We start from the raw sequence: 26,102 nt of genomic DNA, 5'->3' as shown, positions 1-26,102 counted from the left end.
TATCCATTTTGGTTAGTTTTTTGGTGAATGATGGAGGAATTGTTTCATCTGCCCAAAAGAAATACCAAAAAAGTACCCATTAACATATTTGATTTTCTTTAGTAGAGGGCTTTAAAGAAATCAAATGAGCAAGTTGAAATAAAAATACCAACCTAGAACTCTTAAGTAGGCATCACAGCTACTGCTCCCAAAGTCATTTTCAACCTTGAAAGTGTACTGACCACTGTCCTGCTTCATTACTGACTGAATCCTGAAACTGGCAATATTGTTTTCAAAACTCATTGCAAAGTATCTATTGGGCACAATGGGTCTACCATCTTTAAGCCATTTCACTCGAAGTTCAGGGGTTCCAGCTACAACACATTCAAGAGTCACTGGGTCTTTTTCAGTTGCATCAACCGATTTAGCCTTCTCTATTATTTGTGCTGGTTCTGTGATAAAATCAAAGCATGATTAAAATTATTTTTTTTCCAAAAGAGATAATGTGAACCTACTAAAACATGTGCTTCAATAGAATAATATTTACAGAATGGCTCACAAACCTTGTACTAAAAGGAAAGCGTAACACTTTTCAACTCCTGACTCATTCTTGGCTTGACAGGTATATCTGCCACTGTGGACATTATCCACCATTGTTATCTGTAGGGTGGCCACATTGTTCACGAATGACATATGCACATTATCATCTTCATCGATAATCTGATCATCTTTTAGCCATACCACAGAGAGAGGGGGAGAACCTGCCACTGTGCCCTGAAAAATGGCTGAACTTTTCAAAACTGTCATCACATTTTCTATCTTCTTAGTGAATGAAGGTGGTTCTGTGGTATGAGAAGAAGAAAAATGATTTGAATTGGTTGGCATAAAAAACATCAAAGTGAATTATAGAATGGAAGAGATAATATCCTGCTTCTTGTTTTCTGTCACTGACCTTTCAAACTGACTCTGGTACTGCAAGAGCAGCTTCCACCTTCATTGGATACAATGCACTGATAATCACCAGTATCTGAAGGGTCACACTTAGTTATATGGAGATTAAATACTGACACTCGATCAGCTAGTGTATATTTTTTGCTGCTTCGGATTTCTTTGTTGTTCTTGAGCCAAGTAACTTCAAACGGAGCAGTGCCTGTTACTTCACACTCAAGCTCCACATCTCTATCTTTGACTACTTCCACGGGTTTCAGCTCCCTTACAAATGTGGGAGGTTCTAAAAATTCAAAAGGAAGACAAAGTCTAGCTTACTCAAAGGAAAGGCTAAAATCCAGAAGATGAATAGAAAAAGCAGGTATGAGTTTCTAACCACGAACCTTTCACTTTCAACTCAATGCTACAACTTGAAGTGCCAGCATCATTTCGGGCCTCACAGACATAGGTTCCACTGTCTTCTATCTTGGCACCCAAAATTTGAAAAGTGGCTAAGCCATCAATGAAGGAGATGCCATACTTGTCCAGAGCAGTTATTTCATTCCCATCCAAGTACCAAGAGACTTTAATCTCTGGAGTGCCTGTTATTTGGCATTCGAAAGTTGTTGACTGTCCTTTCCGCAATACTAACACAGGACTGGGCTTCTTAATAAACTGAGGGAGTTCTATATATGAACAAAAGGTGATACATTTTACTTTCTGGAAGATTAAAAAAAGTACCAGCAAGATTGTTTTTTTATTAAATAATTTCCCACCACTATTATCAAAATAGAAATAATCCCACTTGCACCATTACTCCACAATCCCATCTCCTTCCACATCCCTGACCCTGAAAAAAATCAAAAAAGGATAAGAGATACAAAGATCCAGACCTTTTACAAAAAGAGTTGCTTTACAAGTAGCTGTGCCAACATCATTGCTTAGCTGACAAATGTAGGTTCCAGAATCCCCACTTTTGGCTGAAAAGAGTTCTAGGATAGTTGATGTATCATCTTTCCAGACAGAACGAGCTGCTCCTGAGTGTAATTCTTTATTATCTTTAAACCACTTTATAGTCAAGGGTGCTGTCCCGCCTACAAGAGCCTTCATCTGAACTCGAGAGCTGGGAGCCACATCTTGGGATTGTGGCTTTTCCACAAAGTAAGGGGGCTCTAAAGAGGTATACAAAAAGGAGGAGTAGGGGAAGGGTAGGAAGATTTGTTTTAGGATTATGAAGTGAATTTGAGACATAAGAAATGAGTCTTTCTCATTAAATGAAAAACAGAAGTTCCAAACCTTTGACTGTAAGATATCCCGTACACTGGTTATGGCCTGCTTTGTTTGTGGCAGCACAAGTGTAAGTGCCACTATCTGCACCTTCCAGTTGACTGATTTCCAAAAATGCTGTGTTGTCATGGAAAGAGAATTTGTATTTTTCACTAGCAAGTATCTCTTGGTCGTCTTTGAACCACTGGATGCTTATAGGGTGGGATCCAGCTACTATACATTCTAAGTCAATGAAAGAACCTTTAATGCTATCCATTTTCTTTAACTTTTTGGTGAACGAGGGAGGTATGATTAGATCTGTCCAACAAAAAGGCAAAAAAGAAGAGTTAGGACAGAAATCTTTTGGAATTGTGAGACATAAAAAAAAGATAAATGCCAACATCATTCCACTGCCAAAAGGAATACAAACCTAAGACATTTATGCTAGCTTTGCAGCTACTCCTCCCAACGTCATTTTGAACCTCAAAGGTATATTCTCCACTATCTTGCTTTTCTGTGGATATTATCTTGAGTATAGAGACTGTATCAGTGACACTGATTTTATATTTGGGACCCAAAGCCAACTCTTTTCCATCTTTGAACCATTTGGCTGTTATCTCTTTAGTTCCTGAAAATTTAACCTGTAAGGTTGCTGGGTCACCTTGGGTAACATCTATAGACACAGCCTCATCTGTGATCGTTGCTGGTTCTGTAGCAAACACAAAGATAAGACATGGATTTATGAATGTTTAATGGAGAAAGGCTTTCAGGTCAATAGCTTTCTAAGCATCAGGGAGAACTGTGCTGAACTAACCTTTTACTGAGAGTGAAGCAGAGCATCTTTGTATGCCTGCATCATTTTTGGCTTCACAGAAATATTTCCCATCATGTTTCACTTCAATGCCACTGATATATAAACTGGCTACATTATTCTCAAATGTCATTCTAATATTGTCATCTTCGGTAATCTCATCATTATCTTTTAACCAAGTCACAGTGATTGGCAGAGAGCCTTTAAGAGTGCCCTGGAATGCTGCAGTACCACCCTGCAGGGAGCTGGTGCTCTCAATCTTCTTGACAAATACTGGAGGTTCTATTAGAAAAATAAATTCTTCATGAGAAACAGTTTGGTAGCAATACTTAAGCATGTCTATAGTGACACTAGTTGACACTAACCTTTTAAAGTGACCTTGGCACTGCAAGTGCTGCTGCCCACCTCGTTAGTCACCCTACACTGGTATTCACCAACATCAGGGGCATCAAACTTGAGAACCTGAAGGCTAACCAACTGATCCTGAATGAATGTTTTATACTTTCTCCCACTTCGAAGAGTTGTGTTGTCTTTGAACCAAGTAATCTCAAAGGGAGGAGTGCCTGCTACCTCAGCCAACAGCATCACATCATATTCTCTCAAAACTTCAATTGGCTGGAACTTCTTGCTAAAGTAAGGTGACTCTATAGTACAAAAGAAGATGGTTTTTGGTTAATAAGCTTCTGGAAGGTTTGCTTCAGGTCAAAACTTGGAGACTGTCTGAAGCAAAATGACCAAACACACACCTTTCACTATGATAATGCTACTGCAGTGGTCACTTCCTGCTTCATTTTGAGCCTCACACATGTATTCTCCACTATCTTCAATGACAATATCTGTAAGTCTGAGGATGGCAACTGAGTCCACAAAAGACATTTTGTGCTTGCTGCTCTCCTTAATTTCTCTGTCGTTGACAAACCAGGTTATTTTAATCGGAGAGGTGCCTGTGACTTTGCAGGCTAACTGAGTTGAGTCTCCCGTTTTCAACAGTTGTGAGGGCTCTAGCTTTTCTATGAAGGTAGCAGGTTCTGTGGAATGGAGAAAGTTATTAAGAAGAGAGAGAAAGAAGTAAAGACACTGCAAAATCGCAGCACAAAGAGGTCAAGAAAATAAGGCAAACCTTTCACAAACAAGTTTGCACTGCATTCCACTGTTCCGGCCACATTGCTGACTTTACAGGTGTATTTTCCCGAGTCTGATGTTTTTACTGTATATAGTTCCAGGGAACTCTCTAAAGATTCTTTGGTAATATAGCAGTTGCCACCAGAAACCAGTTCCTTGTCACCTTTATACCATCTGATGGTGAATGGAGTTGATCCTTTAAAAGTACTCTTGAGAGAGACTGTGGATCCAGGTAACAAGTCCCTTGACCCAGGTTTAATAACAAAGCTGGGAGGTTCTGAAGAAAAGTTGCAAGAAATAAGTTCAGTGAGTTAAGAGGTAAGGTCTAGAAATGAAGAAGACTTAATTATTGAATATTGTACAATAAGAAATAAAAGGAAAATGTTTTCCCAACCTTGGACAATTAAAGCACCACTGCTGTCTTTGCTTCCAACAGAATTTGTGGCCCGGCAAGTGAAGCTCCCTGCATCGCTCATGTCTACTCTGCTTATCTCCAAGGAGGCTGTGCCTTCCACAAAAGCTATTCTGTATCTGTCTGATGAAGTGATTTCTTTGCCATCTTTGAACCAGGATACCCTCATTGGAAGGGAGCCAGCAATTTTGCAATCCAGGCGGCAGTCACTGCTGACCACACTGTCTATGTTGCGTAAGGGTTTGGTAAAGAATGGGGCGATGTCGCGATCTGTCCATGGCACAACAAAAGAGAAAAGTCAAAATGTAAAATGACTCTGTTTTTTTCTATTCGATTGTGTTTAAAAATAAGTTATATAAAGTGCCTTTAAAAATACTAACCCAATACAGTAAAAGTTGTCTCACAGGAGCTGCTCCCAACTTCATTTGAAATCTCAAATGTGTATTGACCACTATCGTGTAGTTCAGCCGAATAAAACTTGAGCTGGGCAACATTATTCTTAAAGCTGAATCTGTATTTTTTACTGGAAACCATAGGTTTTCCATCTTTATACCACTTAGGTTTCAGTTCTGGGGTGCCGGAAACAGTGTACTCCAGAGTAGCTGGATCTCCAGCTGTCACCTGAATCAGTTCTGCTCTCTCAACAATCTTGGCTGGTTCTATGGTATCATTAAAGAATTGTAATTTAGAAAAGAGTATCAAGGCTTTATTTCAAATGTAAACAAAAATGCATAGTTAAAAATGTTCCTACACTGACCTTTAACTGTTAATTCCCCAACAGATGTTTGACTTCCAGCCTCGTTCTCAGCTAGGCAAGTATACTTGCCACTAAAACTAATTTGGACATCAGGGATTAGCAAAAGTGCAACACCATTGGAAAAGCTCATTTTGATTTTCTCGTCTTCTTTAATGATATCTTGTCCTTTCATCCAGGTAACTGAAATAGGTTCTGAACCCCTTACGGCGGCTTGCAAAGTAACTGTTTGTCCTGCTAGGGCAGTAAAATCATCTACTTTCTTTATAAAAGTTGGTGGTTCTAGTTTAAAGAGAAAAAGGAAAACATAAAAAACTCTTCTGCTACTATACATTTCAATATACACATTGTATAAATAAATTTATTTAGGTGGTTTATCTAGGTGGATTAATCTGGCCCAAATACTATGTTATGCTACATCATAATTTACCCAGAAGAACCAAGCGTTTGGAAGAATTATTTGATTCTAGGGAGAAAAGTAGATATAAGAGCTTTGCCCTTTGTAGGGATGGATTATAAATGACATATTGTCTTACTCCCTTGTCATCAGAAATGAGAGTCTAAGTTACCACTGGGGCCATTGAATGAATGGATTTGCTGAATTTGTTCCCAAAATAGAAGTAAAACCAAGAGAATATTAAAAGAAGAGAACATACTAGTTTGATCTCAATAAGAAAACTACTTTGTCGACGGTTTTAAAAGATGTTAGTTTTCAATCACTAACCTTTTAGGATGAACGTCGCACTGCAGCCACACTTGCCAACCTCATTAGCTACCACACACTCGTATTCGCCGACATCTGCACTATTAAATGAAAATATCTCCAGAGACACAAGAGATTTCTGAGAAAGCAACCTGTATTTCTTACTACTTCGGATTTGCTTCTTGTCTTTAAACCAGCTAATTTCAAAGGGTCCAGTGCCTGAGATTTCACAATGAAGAAGAGCATTGGTTCCTCTCACTATCTCTGCCGGCTCAAGAGTTTTGATGAAAGAAGGGGGTTCTACAAAAGCATTAAACCACCAAGAAAGAATTAGTTACAAACAACGGATAAAGAAATGTATCACTCTGAATAAAGACAGGCAGTAACTGTGAAGACAAACCTTTGATAACTATTTCAGTACTGCAGCTATCACTGCCAACATCATTAACTGCTTCGCATGAGTAGCTTCCACTGTCTTCCACTTTCACATCAGTGATATCAATCACAGCCTCAGAGTTGGCAAAATACATTCGGACTGTGTTACTTTCACTAAGTTCTTTGTTATTTTTAAACCAGGTGACCTGGATCACAGGAGAACCTTTGAGTTTGCAATGGAGACGTGCTGATTCACCTGGGAGCATTAAATAAGATGGATCCACCTTCTTCACAAAGGATGGTGGTTCTAAATAAAGATTATAAAAAAAGAAAAGAAAAACCCTGAAACATGAAATTCACACGGGAAAAGCAGACAGAAAAAGAACAAAAGGACAGAAGAGACATGAATTGTGATTAAAGACATGTTGCTTCCACCCAGCCATGTTCAGTCAATACTAGACCCTTCCCAGTTCCCCAGTAAAAAATTGGTGTTAACTAAAGAACATTTTTAAATGAAGAACTTTAACATACATATACACAAATATACACATAAACACACCAAACATTCTTTAAAGTGATGAATTTTTTTGGAAGAAAAAATGAAAAAATCATAAATAGACTGAAAAGAAAAACATGCATTGTATGGGGAGAAAAGATTTCCCAAAGCATTTGCCAAGAATGAAATTATATAATAATAAAACTTATTATCTATAGCTATGTTCCCTATCCCTGACTTCATTAAAATATTTCTATTCTACTCTTGGCAATGGCAAGACACAGACACTGATGGGAGTAACCAAGGCTTACCTCGGATAGAGACAGTGGCAGAAGAGGAGCTGCTTCCAGCCTCATTGGAAGCTGTGCAGACATAATTCCCTGAATCCTTTAATTTGGCCAGAGGAATCTCAAGAGATGCTATTTTATCCTCAAAATAGATCTTAAAATCCTTTCCAGCAGGGATTTTTTGCCCATCTTTACTCCACGTTATCGTTACTTTTCTATCTTCATCCACTTGGCATTCAAGATGCACCCTCTTATTGACAGCAGACTGTACAGATTCTAACTCTTTAATGAAATGTGGCTTATCAATTATGATCAGCTCTGCTTGGCAGATGTCTGCCCCAAATTTGTTAGAAGCCTTGCAGGAGTAGACCCCTCTGTCTTGTGCAGTAAGATTTGATAGTTCTATAATGTGCTTGTTGTCTGCATCTGAAATCTTGCATTTAGGTGAAGGTGATATGGCAATGCCATCTTTCTGCCAAATGGTGTCAATCACAGGGGTCCCTGACACTGTACAAGCGAATTTGGTTGCCTTTCCCACAAAAGTTGTAACTGACTTAGGTCTGGTTAGAAAGGTTGGTGGAAATGCCTCTGCAAAAGAAATTTTAAAAATCATTATATTCAGTTTGCACTCAAACTCTCATTTCTAAACATTCCAAAAGAGAAAAGAAGATAATTCATGTTTTGAGATGGTCATTACTTAAAAAGAGAATAATAGAATAGTGGGACCAAAGGGACCAACAAAGAAGAGGAATGATAACATTCTTTACAACAGAAAGTCAATATTAGTCCAAATTTTAAACATATCTCATTCTTAACAGCAGATGGTTCTGAAACATCTAACCAGTAACTCAGCCAATTTTTTATTTCATTTCATTAAAAGAAGGTGTGCAGAAAAGAAAAAAGAATAGTGCCAGAATAGCAGAGTTTAATTAGCAGCTTACTTTCCTAAAGAAAAATTTTGATGGTCAAGAATAATATGCCAGAAGGAGGTTCCCACACGCTTCATACTTCTTCCACCCATGGTCCCTTCCACCAAACACCTAAATGACTGAGCTTCCAAATGGTTTCCTAACCTATTTCAAGACAATGGAAATATTTTGGTGCAATCCATTTCCATTTCACCCCCTGCAACATGAATTTAGTTTCCAAGCAGTACACAATATTCTGTCCACTGCCATTCCTCCCTATCCTCCTTTATTCTAACATGTCAGGCTGGACTTACAGGAGGTTTTAGATATCATTACTCTATGTTTTGTGTAAAATTGTTTCTAATCAGAGAATTTAATAATTACATTGTAATAAGCAATAGCTATAATCCCAAAGGAAAGATTCTAGGCTTGGTTTTCCTTGAGAGAACTGAGATAAAGAATTAGATTAGTGGAGTAGTGTTAATTCTTAAAAGCTTCTATCTAGAGGAGAAAAATGTTCTGCATTGCTTGTATATTGACCCACTCCTCTCCAGATCCTTGCCAGAATCAGGTAAGTTTTGGGGGGGGCTTGGGGGGGACCTTTTCCCAAGCAAGGTCCTCATCAAGAAGCTGGGTAATTTCCAAACTCATTTTTCAATTCTCATCCTTTAACTGTCTCCACAATGTAGGAGAAATATGTGTCTATTAATTTGATTTTGCTAACAGGTGGATTTAAGTGGTTGATGGACATTACAGAATCGCCTAGGCACATTTTAGGGCAAATGATAAATTGGGGGGAAATGACCCATTATATTTCACTGTTGAAAACCTATAGGGAAGTTGCGAGAAGGGAGAGAGTTGTGTGGTAAAATGAATTATTAAAATACTCATAGAAATACATGATAAGAAGTGAAAATGGAATTTCTTGTATTTTCTTCCACTGATAATCCATTTCCATGATCCATGGAAAAACTGTTCTCATTCCACACTTAGACATTAAGTAGAACTTCCACTATTGTCTAGTAGAACATAGCCCTAACAAATATAATAAGATACAAGCACATCCCAATTAGTGTGAATAATTGGTTCCAATATAAAAGAAATTTGCAGCTCAAATTTGGATAATATAATCACTTAAGAAGATTCATTATTTACACTAATAGAGACAGTTAAGTTTTAAGCCAAGCATTAAGAGCCTGATAATTTTTTTTTGTTAAGTGACAGATGTTGACAAATTTACTTCAAATTATTGTACCAAGTAGGTAGTTCAGACACTATTTCACCAAATAATTCAAGGTGGCCATTCAAAAAGGCAAAATAAATTTTTTTCAGATGTCATTTTAGCACATTTTAACTTTTCTTTGGGGTACCTCTTCCTTAAAGTGAATACAGTCTATTTTAGATTTCATTTGGATTATTTTTCTACCATTTACTATTGTCTATAAGGAAATTGATTTTTATTTTTCTTCTTTAATTTGTAGAAAAATAACTGGAAAAAACAGGGTTTTTTTTGAAAGGCAGTGGGGTTAAGTGACTTGCCCAAGGTCAAACAATTAGGTAATTATTAAGTGTTTAAGATTGGATTTGAACTCAGATCCACTTGAGTCCAGGGCCAGTGCTTTATCCACTGTGCCACCTAGCAGTCCCATGTTCTTGAGTTTTAATATATGTAATTTTCTGCACCAGTATGAAAAAAATATGATAATTTATAGGTCTGTTTATGAAAAGTGCTTTGTAGCAGGGCATTGCTTTAAGTCAATGAACTTACTAGAATATTACAAAGAGTACTATTTTCCTCTGACACAATGTGTTGACAAAGATGTGAAAGCTGGATTGATGCACCCATTTGTGTTCTGTATTTACCTGTTACAGTTAAGGTTGCTGTACAGCTGACACTACCATATTCATTAGAGGCTTTACAGCTGTACTCTCCACAGTCAACAACTTGGGTTCTCAGTATTTCCAGGCTGGATGTATAATTTGTAGATCTTATTGAGCACTTTTCACTCTCATAGATTTCTCGGCCAGCTTTAAACCACTGGAAGTGAACATTGGGTGCGCTTTCGATCTCACAGGTGAACTTAGCAAGGTGTCCAAGAGCTACCTCCAAGGGTTCAATTCTCCTCTTGATGACTGGGGCAGCTAGAAATAGAAACATAATTTTGTCAGGAAATTTTGTCTTATGAATATTGTTTCTCTATATTGTGGATATTAACAGAGTGATGCCCTGAAGTTGATGGCAAGCAATACAAAAGAGTGACTCTGAAAAAAAAAAAAACAACTCCAAAACCAACAACTGTTCTAAGTGACAACCAATGGAAAAATGTGTTTGAAATACTCAGAGAGAGCTCTGCAGTCAGTTAGGAGAACCCAATAATTACTAGAATGTGCTAACGTTAGCTAACATGCAGAACATGCAATGGATTCTATGTACCATAATGTGCTATAATACTGAAAAACAAAAAAGTAAAGGAAAACAATATTTTCAAGGATGCTATAGCAAAAAAAAGAAAGATAAAGTGATTAAAAAGTACACATGGACAGCTAATCATGGTTTTTAAGGAAGAGGGTTGAAATTGTTGATATGGGGTTTACTCTTTGGTACAGTGAATGCTTTCTCATTACGTAAGAGTATTACAGAAGAAGGCTAAAGGGACTCAAGAATATTTAAAATAGAGAAAGCAATAAAAATATGCATTTTTGTTTTCAAAACTCAATGATGACATAAAAATTCACAAGTTTCTGAAAAACCACTAAATGAGGAGAAAGGAAGAAAATTTAAAACCATGATTAGGTCTGTGACTTCATGAATTCACTTATTTAATCTATCATCTACATTAACAGAAAAGATGACACTCAGTGATGACTCTAAATCATTGCAATCCAGTGAATATTAGTTGTGGATATTTTGTCTTCAGAATCCAACCTCTCTTTATTATTGTGAGTTTTGCAGAAGTTGATGTCTTTTCATTTTCATTTCGTGCCACACAGCTATATTCTCCTTGGTGTAGCTCCTTGTTCACTTTGTCGATCATTAGTGTGTATGTATCATGATCTTGTAAACACTTGAACTTTTCATCTGGAGAAATTAGTTTACTCTCAAAATACCAGCTTACCTCTTTAGAATTGGTAATTTGCAATGTGAAGTGTACAGTATCACCTTCTTCTACAACAGTGTCTATCAAATGCCTTTGTATAACTGGACAATCCTTTCTAACTGGACTCTCTTCTGTTGTAGCTAAGTTATTTTCCATGCTATTATGAACAGAGATATCTTCCTTTTCCTCTATCAATTTTAATTCATCATCTTTCTTTTCAGTGAGAACAGAAGCTAGTGGCACCTCTTTAGTGTCTCCTGCTGACTCTTCTTTGACTTGACTTTCTATAAGGAAAGAATTGATCTCTTCCATTGAAATAAGGTTGTTAGGTCTTACTTCTGGTGCAATGGTTACCTCAACTTGTTGTGCATCTAAGGAAAAACCAGCTTCTTCCTCTAAGCTTGCTGTAATACCCAATAGAGGGTCAGTTTGATCTGCTACTAATATATTTTTCTCCTCATAGACAACAGCCCATAAAGCATCCTTAAGTTCCATTTCCAAGTTGGTCCACTGAAGGTCAATTCCTTCAATGACAACAGTGATTTCTTCTGTAATAGAATTCACTGTGGTTATGAGATAGGTGCACATTATTTGTTTAGGCTCTGTGGTGGGTACTATGGTTTTGACTTCAACATCATCAATGCTTTGGAGCCATTCAGTGAAGATGCTAGGCTGTTCCTTTGCGATGGCAGCTTGCAGAGCCCTTCGGAGCTGAAATTTTATGTCCAGTTTATATTGATCTGGAACATCAGCGGTAAATTGCTTTTCCTTAGAAAGGATGTCACTTCCATGAACCTCATGAACATTCTGTATTTCTTTAGGTTGCTTTTTGTACTCAATAAGTTGGGTTTCTGATCTTGACCACTCCTCTGAGTGTTCTTCTTGGAATAATTGCTTTTCTTCTAGTGATAAAGGAAGACTAATGAACTGTCCTTCCTGATTTCTGCCTGCAAAATCTTGAGCCACAGTTCTTAATTGGTCTGTACTTGCCACAAGAATATCATATCCTTTGGTGCATCCATTTTCTGAAAGAAACTGTGGTTCCTGGCTTATCTCAGAGTCCACAGTTTTAATACCCTTGAAACTATCTATAGGTCTTTCATCTAGACTCTGATTCTCAGTTACAATGGGTACCTGCAGAATAGCTTGTGTCTCTTGATCTTGAACAGTCACTCTCTTCTCCTGATCTTCCACAGTGATCATATTTTCTTTTGGGAGAGGTATTTCTTCAGTCACATTGCTGGAAGATAAACAAGGCTGGGGTTCAGGGTTGATTGGCTGAACTCTAAGTTGCTCTTCTGTGAACATGCCACCGTCTTCTGAGGTCATAAGATCTTGAAACATCTGGTCAATGCATGATGAGACAGTTTTTGATGGAGGCTTTTGAAAAGTGAGAACTTCTTCTTTGGGGAGGGTTTTATTGAGTTGTCCAGCTTGCTGTTGCAGTGTGGGAGAGGTTTCTTTGATAGGTGGAATGCACACTGACTGGTCAGTTGAGGGAAATTCACTGGTACTTTCTGAAGAAGGGGTGTTTTGGGGTTCTGTGACAATGGATTGCAGTGAGACTGAACTTTCAAGGAAGGCTGCTTGGTCATCTGATGGTGAATCAACCTTGGATAGTGCTATCTTCCCCTGTTCAATCTGCAAATTAAAAAATTCTTTGTCTTCTTGGATCTCTGAAGTTTCATTAGTGTTTACTGCATGAATATTCATAGCATGCTCATATGAAAATTGCTGCTTTTCTTCAGAGATTAAAGCAGCCTTCAAAATGATGTCCTTTACAAATGATTCAGTTTCCTCCTCTAAAACTGTTATGCCTTGGTCCTTCTTAGGAGGTAAATCTGTTTCAGAAAGGCTCATATCTTCAGGAATTGGTTGTGTTGACTTTGATGTCATGGGTGAACCAGCCAGATTAAGGTCTTCTGTAAGTACAAGAAGTTCAGCAGTAGATATGGATTCCCCCCATGTATTTATGGCTTTACAGACATACATACCACTGTCTTGGCTTTGAGGATCATTTACAATAAATGTCCCTGAACCATCAGGATTATGAATGATAGTAAAATATATATTGGTAGAAAGCTGTTTGTCTTCCTTGAACCACTGAATTTTAGGAACTGGTTCTCCAAGCACTATGTACTCAAAAACAGCTGGGAGACCTTGAATACACTGAACTGGTTTCAACTCCTTAATGAACAAAGGAGGACCTGGACCTCCAAGTTGTTCCAAAGTTTTCTCCACTGTGGGTTTTGCTTCACCATCTTTGCAGCCCTTCACTTTTGACTTTACCTTTAAATGAGCACTGCACACTGTCTTTCCATATTCATTGCTGGCAATGCAAGTATAGTCTCCTTCATCCTCAAATGTGGTATCTATAATGATCAAACTGTAATCATTTCCATCAAATACAAATTTGTAGTCAGTAGAAGCTGTTAAGTGAATTCCATTGAAGAACCACTGAATTTTAGGTTTTGGCATGCCAATGGCTGTCACAGAAAGTTTAGTTACATCCCCTAAGCTTATTTCAACATCAGACATTTTTTTGGTGAACTCTGGGGCATTCCTTTCCTTCTGTAAATCAAATTTATTTGAACTAATGGAAGATTCTGGTAAAACTTCAAGTGTTTTATCTCTATCAGACACCTGAAGGTCAATGTTGTAAGTTTGAAGAGTTTCTTCCTCTCTAGAACACTCTGTATGGGGGGAAATGATACGTTTTTTAAAAATATGCTTCACTAAAAATTAAACATAACAATCTAAAAAAATCAAAATAAAAGGATTAAAATATAACAATAATGTGTACTTTTTGTATTATTAGTATAATTTTATAAGGTATTTTTTGAGATTTTAATCAGTTATTTGAAATTAAATTCTGAAAGACACCACAAGAACTTAGTTTTTGATATGACCCTTGTCTAATGCTTAAAAGATCATGAATTTTAAATATATTTTCTATGGCAAATATAAACAAAGAATTTCTAAAATTACCAATTTAAAATATTTAAATACTTTAAAATAGAAATCTAAACTATTTAATGTAAATTCTCAAAATGGTAGAACCAGAATCAAAGTATATGCTTATCTTTTTATGTCATATTATTTTTGTCATTATTATTATTTATTGTCATAGTAATACAATATTTTCCCATGTTTATATTAAGACATTACAACCACAGAGATCTTTATTCATCAAATGATATAGGAATTATTGAAACAAAGAAGAAAGATCTTTGCAGTCAATAAATCTTTTATATTGAGATTAGCTTCACTGGGTAATCATACTAGTACTGGATATTCCTAAGGGTAACTGGGTTCAAAGAAAACTGCCAGGGGTAGCTAGGTGGTACAGTGGTTAGAGCACCAGCTCTGGAGTCAGGAGGACCTGAGTTCAAATATAATCTCAGACACTTAATAATTGCCTAGCTGTGTGAGCTTGGGCAAGTCACTTATCCCCATTGCCTTAAATAAATAAAAATTTAAAAAAACTAATTAAAACTGCCATTTTGGATAGGTGTATTCTTTTTCTTTCTCTATGCTAGTCAATAAAAGTCAGATGAAAATATTATGAGAATAATAATCTTTGGTAGAAAAGCATAATGCTATTTTCCTGGATTGAGAAGAATTTGATTGTTAGTTTTACTTTATTATGAAAAAATATACAAAAGAAAGATATAAAAATTGTTCTATAATACATCTAGAAGGAAGGTAGCTGAGAGTCTAGATGAGAAATCTGAGGCCCAGAAAGGTTAATTGACCTTGAACAGGGTCATTTACCTAATTAATGGCAGAGCTAAGTTTTAAAACTAAGTCCTTTGACACCAAACCTTGATCTCTTTCCATTGAATTATATTTCTTCCATATGGGAAAGAAAGACATACCTTAGACCTGTCACCTAATTCCAATTTTTCATTAAATTTTATTAAGAAGATTAGATAAATACATTTTATTTAACCATCTAATAAGATAATATTTTAATTTAATTTATTAACACAGAATGATAGGTTCCCTACTATTATTATTTCATGATTAATAAGTTCAAATTTTAATTTAATTTTGAACTCTTTAGGCAAGTAACCTGTACAATGTAAGATTCTAGATAGAAAGACTATATCAAAAAAGATGAAAATAGATTTCTCTTGCTAAAAAAAGCTGTCTGGTTTACTGAGACTGTCTGTAACATTTCAAACATACACATAAAGCTTGAGATATTTTATCCAAATTCTAAAACTATATTAGCAAAACATCCAAATAAATTCATTTTTGACTGAAAGTTTCACTTTTTTCCAATATGGAGAACCATCTCTTATTCCTTCACTTATATAAAACTGAACTGCCTTGGAGTTCTGCTAGAAATTTAGATAACTATGACCTATGAACACTTTTTAAAAACCTTTTTAATACTTGAAATTTCACTTGATATTACCATGAAGAACAAATCATTATTTCCAAAACAAAACATAGTGCCACAAAATGCCTTTAAATCAAAGTTGTTAAAAATTGAATGTTCATAGGAAATATTTCTCTTTTGAGTTGCTAAGGAAATTAGTATTTAAAAAATCTTAAAGATGAATAAGAATATTTCTTGGTAATAATGTGAGAAAATATTTTCCCATGGCATTTTGATTGATACAAAGGAAAAAAGCATACTTCTTGATCCATTCTTTTCTCTCTTGAAGTTCATCCCTGAAGAAAAGCATACATAGTTTTGTGTCATTTTAACTATGATGATTAGCACATGATAAATGCAAGAAGGCTTTTTTACTGAGTAAGTGAAGATGATTTCATTAAGAAAGAGTCAGAAAAGAAATAAAATCCCAACATTAATATTTGAAAGTGTTTTATTGGGTGAGGAAAATCTATACAGCAATAGTTGAAATACAAATACAAAACAGTGAATAGGAGTAATTACTGTACCCTGATTGAGAGAATGAAAGATAATATTTGTATTCAATTATTCTGCATTCTCTTTTGAATGTAGCCCTTATCATCTATTCTGAGAGACAAGGTAATCATGTACTATGATTCTTTTCTTACTTCAATAGCAAACAGCTCTTGAATCATATACAAGATACAACAGTCTCATGTTTGATTCCTTTCTGCACAACTATATTAGCAATATATATATATATATATATATATATATATATATATATCTCAAGGTACAGGAAGTATGTTTACTTTAAAATATAAGATTCTAGTATTTGCTAACTATAAGAATGAAGAACACTGGCCGAAGTCATATGCAGCATATGGAATAGATCCAATTGTTGATTATTTTAATCAATGAGTTCTAAAAGTACCTTTCAATTTAACACACTTGTGGTGACCATGCTAGTGGCATCTTTGATCTACAATGCATTATTTATCGAAGATTTTCCTATTACATTCCCCAAGTACCTCTGGAGGGAATGAACATGGACATACAATATGACACTACTCCCATTAACTACAATGTTGAATCAGAGAATTTTATTTGTTCATTCTCATTTTTCAGTATTTAGAAAAAATAGAATATAACTATGAACAAAGTTAGTAAATCAAATGCAAATAAATTTTTAGGACTTTTTCATAGATTCAAATATTTTATGGCCAATAGCAATGAAGTGAGTCTTTTTTTTTTCAAAGCTCACTGGTTTGGTTTAAGATGGTTTGATATAATGAACTCTTTCTATCTAACATTAGAAAACCTCTAACCACAATCAAAATGTTTTGTGAGTCCAGTAAATAATAAATAATTGAATATAAACAAAATGCTGTGCAAACTTTAAAGCATTTTGTGAATGTCATTAATTATTAATAAGGCACTGAATTTTTTAAGAAGCTGATTTTAAAATATGAGAATATCAGTGTCAAACATTGGCCTTCTTAGTTCAGGTTATTCGATTCATTATGACTTCTATTACTTGTAGTTTTTTAAAAAATAAATGTTTTGAGGTTTTTAATGATAGAAAGAGTCCATTATTAAAAAAAGATTTAAACAAAGAAATACAGAATCCATACAGGAGAAAAAAAGTAATGAATAAGCATGTTATATGAGGTTAAAAATTGAATTATCATGTTAAAATATATTTATTGAATACTGTTTTGATACTACTCAGATAATTTGGGTAATATATAATTACTTAAGAGCCTTACTGTTACATAATCAGTTAGCAATAATGTAACAGCTTATGGTTATATTTAATCAAGATTAATATTTCCATTACTGTATCCCATTTCATTTCCTCATTGCTACAAAACTAAAACTATTTCTCAATTTATTTCTGTCTTATGCTAGCTTTGCCTAGCATAGAAACTTAGAGTTGGCAGGTATCTTAGAGATTATCTAGTCCAACCCTCTCATTATATAAATGAGAAAGTAGTGCTTCTTAATAATTATAGTTTGTAAGACTATGTTTAGATAGAAGTTCAGATGACTTCTTTAGGTTATGATTATTTCAAAGATGATCATTTTAAAATGATCAGTTAAAATCATTTTTAAAAGAAGTACAAGCTATAAAAAAGGCTTAACACATTTCATTAACAATTTCTTGTATTTTAAAAGTGAAATTCAGTGAAAAAGTTAAAGCATCTTGTTGTCTTGTATTGTTAGTATATAGACTAGAATATGTGTTATTACCCATATCTGAGAATACTGTATATTTACAGATATGAATTCTATAAATGATTGGCAGAAGAATCCTGTTCACATACAGAAGACTATGTAAGATAATTCTTTTGAATTGTTTTGGACAAAACAATTAATCCTTTGGAAGACATCTGTGGGACAATCAGATTTTGAAAATAATTTTGATGTCTTTAAAGAGCAGAGACACAGAACTTACTAACAATTAGCCAGAATTGTTTTTGCTTTTGTTGCTGTCCACCTCAAGTAAGAGTTAATAATGGTCATGAATTCAAAAGAACAATTCCAAATATGGGTTATAACATATGTAGAGAGAAGAGATGATGTTAGTCCTTTATTGATTTTCTATTTGCTCATTTGATAGAGTTCTCAATTTCACCTCTTTTCCTTTGAACTCACAGTTTATCTTCAGGTCTTTACTAAAAGATGTGTTCCAATGACACATTATCATGAAGGAGGAATGCAATGTTTACATAGGGGTCCACATTTCACTATACTTGATTTCCAAAGTACAGGTAAATTAGAAGTACAAACAACTAGATTTCCAAAGAGATATTTAATGAATTTGTGCACTAACCAACATAGATAAAAGATGACTAGACATCTGAAAAAGCAGAATATTTACATGTAATAAAATATAGGATTTCTACATAAAGAACTTACTTTAATGGTACATTAAAAATACTACTTTCAAATGATCTTTACAACTGGATACACCTGAAATATAACCTAAAACTATAGATGTTGAAAATAGGAGAGCATCTAAGACAGCTAAAATAATTACACAGATGCTAAAAGATCTTGTAGTTTGCACTTCCAGATTGCTCAACAAAATTGAGTTAAGGTTAAAGTGGCACAGGTCTCCGCCATTCCTAATTGATTTGTGGCTACACACCTGTACTCCCCTTCATCAGTTGGTATTAAACTTGTAAGAAAAAGGTTATGGAAACCTGTGTCACTTTCCTCAGAACTGAATCTATCTCCTTGAACCAATTTTCCATCTTTGTACCAGTGAACAATGGGCTTGGGAGAACCACGAACTAGACATTGGAAGTAAGCTGCTGTGCCTACAGGTGAGCTACAGTCAGAGATAGCTTTCACAAATCTAGGAGGTCCTTCTTCCACATGAAACTCAAAAAATCTGTCTGAATACTTGCTTTTCAGGACTGCTTTCTCCTTAAAACTACTCACAATTACTTTGCTTTTTCTTGTTGAAGTTACAACAATTTCAGAATTTCCTATAGTGAGAGAGCCCCTGCAAATAGCTTCACCTACATTGTTCAGAGCTCTGCATCTATATGTGGCACTGTCTAAAAGGCCAACCCTCCGAATTTTAAGAGAATGATTTCCTTTCTCATCACTAACCACATATTTAACATTATCTGGTTCAATACATGTATATTCTTTATACCATCTAATCACTGGAGCTGGAACACCTATTACTGAACATTCAAATGTAGCATCTGAGTTCTCTGGTATTTTGTAATCATAAATAGGCTTTGTGAAACGTGGAGGCATTTCAAATACCTCTAAATCAATCTTTAAATCTTTGTTTTCTTTTTCCATAAAGGCCATGTTTGTTTCTACCATGTTTGAAGGAAGAACATCAAGACTTACAATCATGCTTTTATGATCAGATGTAAATTCTGGAACCGTGACTATTTTCACTTGCTTCTCAAATTCTTGAACATCATTCTCCCCTAATTCAACCTCTAGGACAATTTCCTGAGGAGAAGGTGTTCTTGATAATGAATTTTTTTCCAAATCAAATTCCATAACATGCTGATGTGTTATGGGGGGAGGCAGGGCCACCACTCTTCTGTCAGGAGGTAAAATGTCAACCTTTGCAAAGCTTTTGGCTTCCCCTATGATATTCACAGCATGACACATGTATTCTCCCTTATCTGATTTTTGAACATTGCAGATTTCCAGAGAATATACATTGCCCACCCTTTCTATTTTGACTCTTTCATCTGGTTCCAGTAATGATTTATTTCGATACCATTTCACACCAGGAACTGGGAATCCATCAACTTCAACAATAAAACCTAATGTCGCATTTTCAAAGATCTGTCTTTTGGTTAGTGGTGAGATAAATGATGGTGGCATTTCATTTTCTTTTGGTTCAACTGCTTCATTAGGGGTACCAAATGATTCTGAGCGTCCTAGATCATATGTTGGACTCTTTTCTCCAGTAGGTGTGTGGAAAAGATCATTTGGTGTACTGTCCTCCCGTGCTATTTTTGATGGAAATTTTCCTGTACTTAAATTAAGTTTTGGTCCTCCTAAGGGTGTGGAATATCTTTCAATTGTTTCTCCTCCTGAAGGGGTAGAATACCTCTCAGCACTCTCTCCTCCTGAAGGGGTAGAATACCTCTCAGCACTCTCTCCTCCTGAAGGGGTAGAATATCTCTCAGCATTTTCTCCATCTGAAGGAGTAGAATATCTCTCAGCATTTTCTCCTCCTGAAGGAGTAGAGTATCTCTCAGCATTTTCTCCTCCTGAAGGAGTAGAATATCTCTCAATATTTTCTCCTCCTGAAGGTGTAGCATATCTTTCAGCCTCTTCACCTTCTGATGGTATAGAATATCTTTCACCTCCTAATGGTGTGGAATATTTTTCAGTTTTATCCAGAGAAGTAAAATCTAATTCAGGTGAAACAGGAGATTTAAAATGTGCAACTGATGATGGTGGTGTATAGAATTGATCTAATTCAGAAATTTCCTCACTACTTGTACTTCCTAAATCAATTGACATATCTGATTCAGGAGAAAATGGACGAGTCAGTGATTCTTGTTGCTGGTTGTAAAATTCATAGACAGTGTTGAAAGTCACTTCTTCAACTTCCATTGAAGGAAAAGACTCACTTTGGAAAAGTTCTGTCTTACTGTCTTTGATAATAGGAGGCTTCTGCTTTCCAGCAGAAAGTAAATATTTTGCTAGGGAGGTCTCTGATTCCACTATTTCCTCATTTAGTTCAGAAGTATTTTCAGAAAGACATATTTCTCTTTGTGTAATATTAAAAGTTTCATTAGTGGGTAAAGACATTTCTTTTTCAGTTTGATTTTCTGCATAACACTTTTCTTCTTTGAAACCATCTGGTTTTTGGTCTACTTGTTTGTTTTGATCTAAATGTTCCTCAGTTATCAGAAAGGGAAAATACTGACTTACAGAGAGTTTTCTGTGGTGTGTATCTGTTTCATTTTGATCATTACTGTGTTCTGCAGGAGTGCTGCCTTCATAATTCTTCATTCTCATATCTAACTCTTCAAATGAAGTTGGTTCAAGCACCAAGATATGCTGTTCTTTTTCTTCAATTTCAGATGTAATTAAATGCTTTCCCTCACTTGCAGCCTTTTTCAAGTCTGATATGAAGTTTTCAACACTAGTTTCTGATATTTCAGGTACTAAGGTTTGGACCAAGGGAGGTGTTTCAGGATTTTCCTTGACTTTAGATTTGAGTGAAAAATCTGTTTCCAAAATACTAAAATCATGCTTCTGAAGATAAGAGTCCTCTTTCCCCAGGTATAAAATATCTTCATCAATATGGCTTTTTTCCAACTTAGTCATATGCCCGTTGGAAAATTCCTGACTAGAGGGAAGTTCTTGTTCTGTCAATGGTGTGGCATTTTGCACATTTTCTGATATATCACAGATATTCAACTTTAATGTTTCAGAATTAAGAAATTCATCCTTGCAGTATATTTCTTCCTGTTGCTCACAAACTTGCTCTTTGAACTCCTTAACTGTATTTCCCAAATGGGAATAAATTTGTTTCAGATCAAATACAATGCTCCCCAAATCAGATTCATTTATCACTTCTTGCTCTACCTTATCTGATTCTTGCCTTCCATCTTCCACATCATCTACATGAGGATAAGATTGCTTCAGATCTGATCTAATAAACTTACCAGACTCAACACTTTCAAAAGCTGATGCCTGATCTTCTAAAGAGCCCACATTCCCTTGTTCCTTCTCTTTCTCTGAAAAATTCTGTCTTGCTTGAGAAGAGAGAAGTTTAAGATTCATTGTAAAATTATCTGAATCAACTTCAGCATGCATATGAGTACTTACATCTGTTGTTTCACCCACCAGGGGAACATGTAACTCTGTCTCTAATGATTCCAATGGAGTTCTTATGGCATCAGTCCTTGCTGGTTGTTCAGTACATGCATCAGAGGCTTCACTTGTGGCTCTTCCAAAGACATCTTCTTCAGGGACTACTTTTTCCAAGGTTTGCGCCTGTCCTTTTCTCTTCACATTTTTGCCTATGTAGCCTCGTTTTCCACTACAAGGTTTTTCAAATATCATGAGAGATGAATCTTTCTCCTCATAACTTGCATTTGTCCTTTCAAACTGAATATTTGACAAATATTCAGCTGTTCTATGTTCATAAATGTTTTCCTTCTCTGTTCCCTTTTGCTTATCAAATTGTTTTGCCATCTCAAAAGGATAAGCTCTGGCTTCATCTCTCTCTAACTTTGCTTGCTCACTTTCAGATCTGTCCTTCCCTCTTCTCTGGCGTTGTAAATTTATATTTTCAACTCGAGGTGGCCCATGGATTATTACAGATTTTGTTATGCCTCGTAGAAATCTAACTGGTTTTTCTTTGGAATAAACACCATGTCCCTTATCTTTCTCTTGAAGTTGCTGAACAGTCTCAAGACTCTGAAAGTATTCTTTTACTGAATATTCCTTCACATTAGATTTGCTTGTAATAGAGTCAACTGAATAGTCATGGAAATGTGCTTTGGCAATTTCTCCTTGCATTTGTTCTTGTCTATTTGTGAAATGTTTCATCTCAATATCACCAATATTTTCTAACTGATTATAATAACTAATAGGCTCCACTATGAGCTCTGAAGTACTTTCTACTATTCCTGAGTTGTTTTCAGCAATGCAGCAATAACAACCAGAATCTTGAGAACTTACTTCATTGATATATAACTTGTACCTACCATCTTCTTCCTCTATTCCAAACCTTTGACTCTGATTCAAGGCTGTGCCATTTTGATACCAGGTTACAGTGGGCCAAGGATCTCCAGATATTAAACATTCAAGTATTACTGAATCCCCTTCTTTACATTTGATAATCTTGGGCATATCTGCTAGTAGTTTTGGTGGCTCACTGATTGAAAATGTAAATTTGTGTTTGGGAGATGGAGTAGCTTGATCTTGAACTGCTTCTTCAGGTACAAATTCAACTGCTTGGAACACTTCTCTAAATTCTTCTTGTTCAGAACTAAGGGAAACTGCTGTCATCTTACTTTCCACGGGAAATGAAAGTAATTCTAATTCTGTGGAGGTAGAACTGTATGGCTTAATTTCTGAAGTGGACCGATTTGATCTATCTTCTTGTTGAGAAATTTGGCTTCCTTCTTTCATTTGATCAAATCCTAAAGTAAGATCTTCTTCCTCTTGAGTGTACTTCTGGAAGAATGGAGCCTGACAAGTGTTATGTGGTTTGGCACCAAACCTTTGTTTCGTCTTCACTTTAATCCTGCCAGATGTTTTTACTGTTCCATATTGGTTAAATAGCACACATGTTACAGAGCCTTCATTTTTAGGGAGAGCAGAAGAGAAAGTTAGCATTGAATGACCTTCAGTAGTTTGGACAATATAACCTTGTTTACGTGGGATTGGTATATCATTATTATACCAAGTCACTATGGGTTGTGGGTACCCTTGAAAGTAACAAGTAAACTTGCAACAATCTCCTTCATTTACTTCTTGAGATTCTAGTTCATGAATGAATGAAGGAGGGCAACGTTGCAAACGTTTCTGGAAAGGGCTTTCAAATTGAGTTGTTTTTTCCTCTATCTCAATTTGTGATTCGTCGATTTTCAAAGCAACTGGGTGGTTTATTTGGGGCAAATCTTCCCATCTTATTTTTTGATTCTCTTCCTCCGAAATTTTTTCAATGTTTTCCAAAGTAGCAAAAGGTTCACTGGCATATGATGTAATAAGGTAAGATGAGATATGATTATTAGGGGCAACTGTACATATTTCTTCATTCACATGTCTGCTGCTGATACATTCTGAGGCTTCTTGGCCTACATTTTCTCTCAAGAATCCTTCAAATTCTTCTGCTGCTTGTATATCTTCAATAAATGTTTCCTTACTGTGAAAATGGTCTATAACTGAATCTGTTCTGATTGAAATTTTTGAATCTTCTTGAAAACTTTCTCTTGAAAATGCATCTTGTATCATCATAACATCAGTCTGGGAGATTTTTTCATCAAATGCTCCTTCAAAAGTGATTTGGGGACTTTTAGGAGGTTCTCCAGACATTATATTTTTATCCACATGACTCTGAAAATCACTAGGTTCCTCAGTAGAATCATCTATATAATCCTCATTTCTATCTAGATAAGGTAGAGAAATAATTCTCACTTTTTCTCTATGGGATACATTGTCTTTATTGCTTGCTTCATTTTTCAGAATTCTTGTATCCATTTCAGAAGATTTTTCTAAAGAAGGCAATTTCTTTTTTTCCATTAAAATTCTTTTAGCTTCCCGTAAACGTTGCAATTTCATTTTGGTCTCCTCATCCAGAAAACTCTCACCTACATTAAACCATTCATGTACCTCAGATTTACTTTCAAAATAGTCTTCATTGTACATGAAATCTTTTCTCTTAGCAGGGATGGTTTTCTTGAAATGTATGGTTCTCCTAATTCCCTTTTGTTCTACATCTTGCTTTTTGTTAAAAGGAGAGCCAATGAATCGAAGATCAACCTTCACCCTATCTTCTATTCTTCCCTCAGCTAAAACCTCTGTACTTTCACATGTTTTCTCAGCCTTTTTCAACAATTCCAAATATTTTCCTTCTTGTTCCCTTTGCACAACAAGTAAGGATGCTGTTGACTCAGCTGATCCTTCACTGTTAATTGCAAATAATCTATAACTTCCAGAATCTCTATCTTGAACACTTTTAACTTCTAGGCTAGAACTATGATTATGTAAATAATTTTCAGTTTTTATAATCCTACGGAGACTTGTTGATATGGGCCTATTGTTGTGAAACCATGTTATCTTGGGTGTTGGACAAGCTATTAATCTACATTGGAAAACAACTGGTTCTCCTTCTAGCACATATTTAAATGTTAACTTTTGAGTAAATGAAGGTTTGAAATTTTCAGGCCAGGAGCTTGTTGAACTTATTCTTTTTGCATATCTTTTAGCTTTAACCAAGCTGTGATCTAAACAGTCTTCAGAATCTGAAAAAGCTTCTCTCATATCCCCTTCCAAATGTCCAGTTTCTTCCTCGAAGAACAATTCTGCAAAATAATAATAATAAAAACCACATTACAAAGCCCTCTTCTATTTTCCATAAATTAAAAAATTAAAATAAATGAAATAATAAGAAATAAAATAAATTGCATGCTACAGAGGTCTCACAAATCCATAAAAAAAAATTCACTCACCATATTTGTTCGAATAAACGCAACACCATGCTCTGTTTTAAAGATTCTGACACGAAAATCGTTCGTTGTCTGTTCTTTTCTTCAGATTGTTGAACTTTCTTCTTGAATGAGCAAAAATGAATTTCAAAGTATCATGTTCCTGTGCATGTGTGTTTTGCTGGCAGAAAACTGTTTTGTGCTTGGATGGCTAAGAAGAAAGTCTTACCTGACTTGCAGAGAGTAGAATAAACGCCCTTTCTGATCCTTTGGATTGTGGGTTAGAGGCTTAATTTTTTTTTGAGAATTAGATAATTTTGAATGATATAAAAGAATTGCACCAGAAATAATTAGCTAAAATAAAATGAAGAAGGCGTTTATTCTAACTAATACAGCCACTTAATTCACAATGTTATGAAATGAAAAGCAGGCAATAAGGATCACATAAGCTATCTGCAAGCCAGTGTAAGAGACATAACATGTTAAATTGATGTATGTGCATGAAGTGTAAAATAAAAATAGAAATGGACAATTTCCACACAGCTAAATAAAATGTCATTTCAGTCCAAGTTCATTCATCACGATGCATTCTGAGATTGACTATTAAGCATCTATCTTATTGACTAATCGATTCAATATGCTTTTTATAAGAACATTCTATTTTGAGATTTCATGCATTCCAATGACAATTATTTTTTAAATAAAAGCTCTTGAAAACAGCTGCAAAGCATGATGTTGAATTGTTGAATGAATACTAAAGTTTTAAATCATTATAAATCTAAATGGGGAAATGCAAATAATCTTCATCATTCTAACAAGCATGCATCAAGTTCATATATTCTCCAAGAGAAATATATACACATATATACATTTAAAACATACATATACTATTGCATTAAATACTACTAGAAAACAAAAATAGTGAAAGAAAACTGA

General features: G+C 35.3%; 3 protein-coding genes across 3 annotated transcripts in view; all 3 read right to left on the bottom strand.

Annotated features, from left to right (window-relative positions):
• The window catches only part of TTN (titin), a 408,614-nt gene that overhangs the window by 217,899 nt on the left and 164,613 nt on the right, over nt 1–26,102 (bottom strand). The window lies entirely within an intron of this gene.
• LOC141509704 (titin-like) overlaps nt 121–26,102 on the bottom strand; it is an 81,424-nt gene continuing 55,442 nt past the window's right edge. Inside the window, exons 51-69 of the mRNA XM_074219434.1 lie at nt 10,967–13,831; nt 9,904–10,182; nt 7,157–7,720; nt 6,375–6,656; nt 5,996–6,274; nt 5,275–5,553; nt 4,898–5,176; nt 4,500–4,787; nt 4,104–4,382; nt 3,730–4,011; nt 3,349–3,627; nt 2,987–3,265; nt 2,603–2,881; nt 2,203–2,490; nt 1,800–2,078; nt 1,311–1,592; nt 932–1,210; nt 543–821; nt 121–431 (exon numbers count right to left, since the gene is read on the bottom strand). Of these exons, the coding sequence (XP_074075535.1) occupies nt 121–431; nt 543–821; nt 932–1,210; nt 1,311–1,592; nt 1,800–2,078; nt 2,203–2,490; nt 2,603–2,881; nt 2,987–3,265; nt 3,349–3,627; nt 3,730–4,011; nt 4,104–4,382; nt 4,500–4,787; nt 4,898–5,176; nt 5,275–5,553; nt 5,996–6,274; nt 6,375–6,656; nt 7,157–7,720; nt 9,904–10,182; nt 10,967–13,831 (8,231 nt within the window). The remainder of the gene's footprint in view (nt 432–542; nt 822–931; nt 1,211–1,310; nt 1,593–1,799; nt 2,079–2,202; nt 2,491–2,602; nt 2,882–2,986; nt 3,266–3,348; nt 3,628–3,729; nt 4,012–4,103; nt 4,383–4,499; nt 4,788–4,897; nt 5,177–5,274; nt 5,554–5,995; nt 6,275–6,374; nt 6,657–7,156; nt 7,721–9,903; nt 10,183–10,966; nt 13,832–26,102) is intronic.
• Nucleotides 14,188–26,102, bottom strand: LOC141507695 (uncharacterized). Its single transcript, XM_074215602.1, has 2 exons — nt 25,191–26,102; nt 14,188–25,043 (listed from the first exon to the last, which is right to left on the bottom strand). Exon 2 carries the CDS (start codon nt 25,000–25,002, stop codon nt 18,589–18,591), a length of 6,414 nt encoding a protein of 2,137 aa, XP_074071703.1. The 5' UTR covers nt 25,003–25,043; nt 25,191–26,102; the 3' UTR covers nt 14,188–18,588.

Source organism: Macrotis lagotis, chromosome 1 (genome assembly GCF_037893015.1).
Source record: "Macrotis lagotis isolate mMagLag1 chromosome 1, bilby.v1.9.chrom.fasta, whole genome shotgun sequence".
Lineage (NCBI taxonomy): Eukaryota > Metazoa > Chordata > Mammalia > Peramelemorphia > Peramelidae > Macrotis > Macrotis lagotis.
The sequence above is the reverse complement of the archived record's forward strand: the minus strand, read 5'-3'. Positions and strand labels throughout refer to the sequence as shown.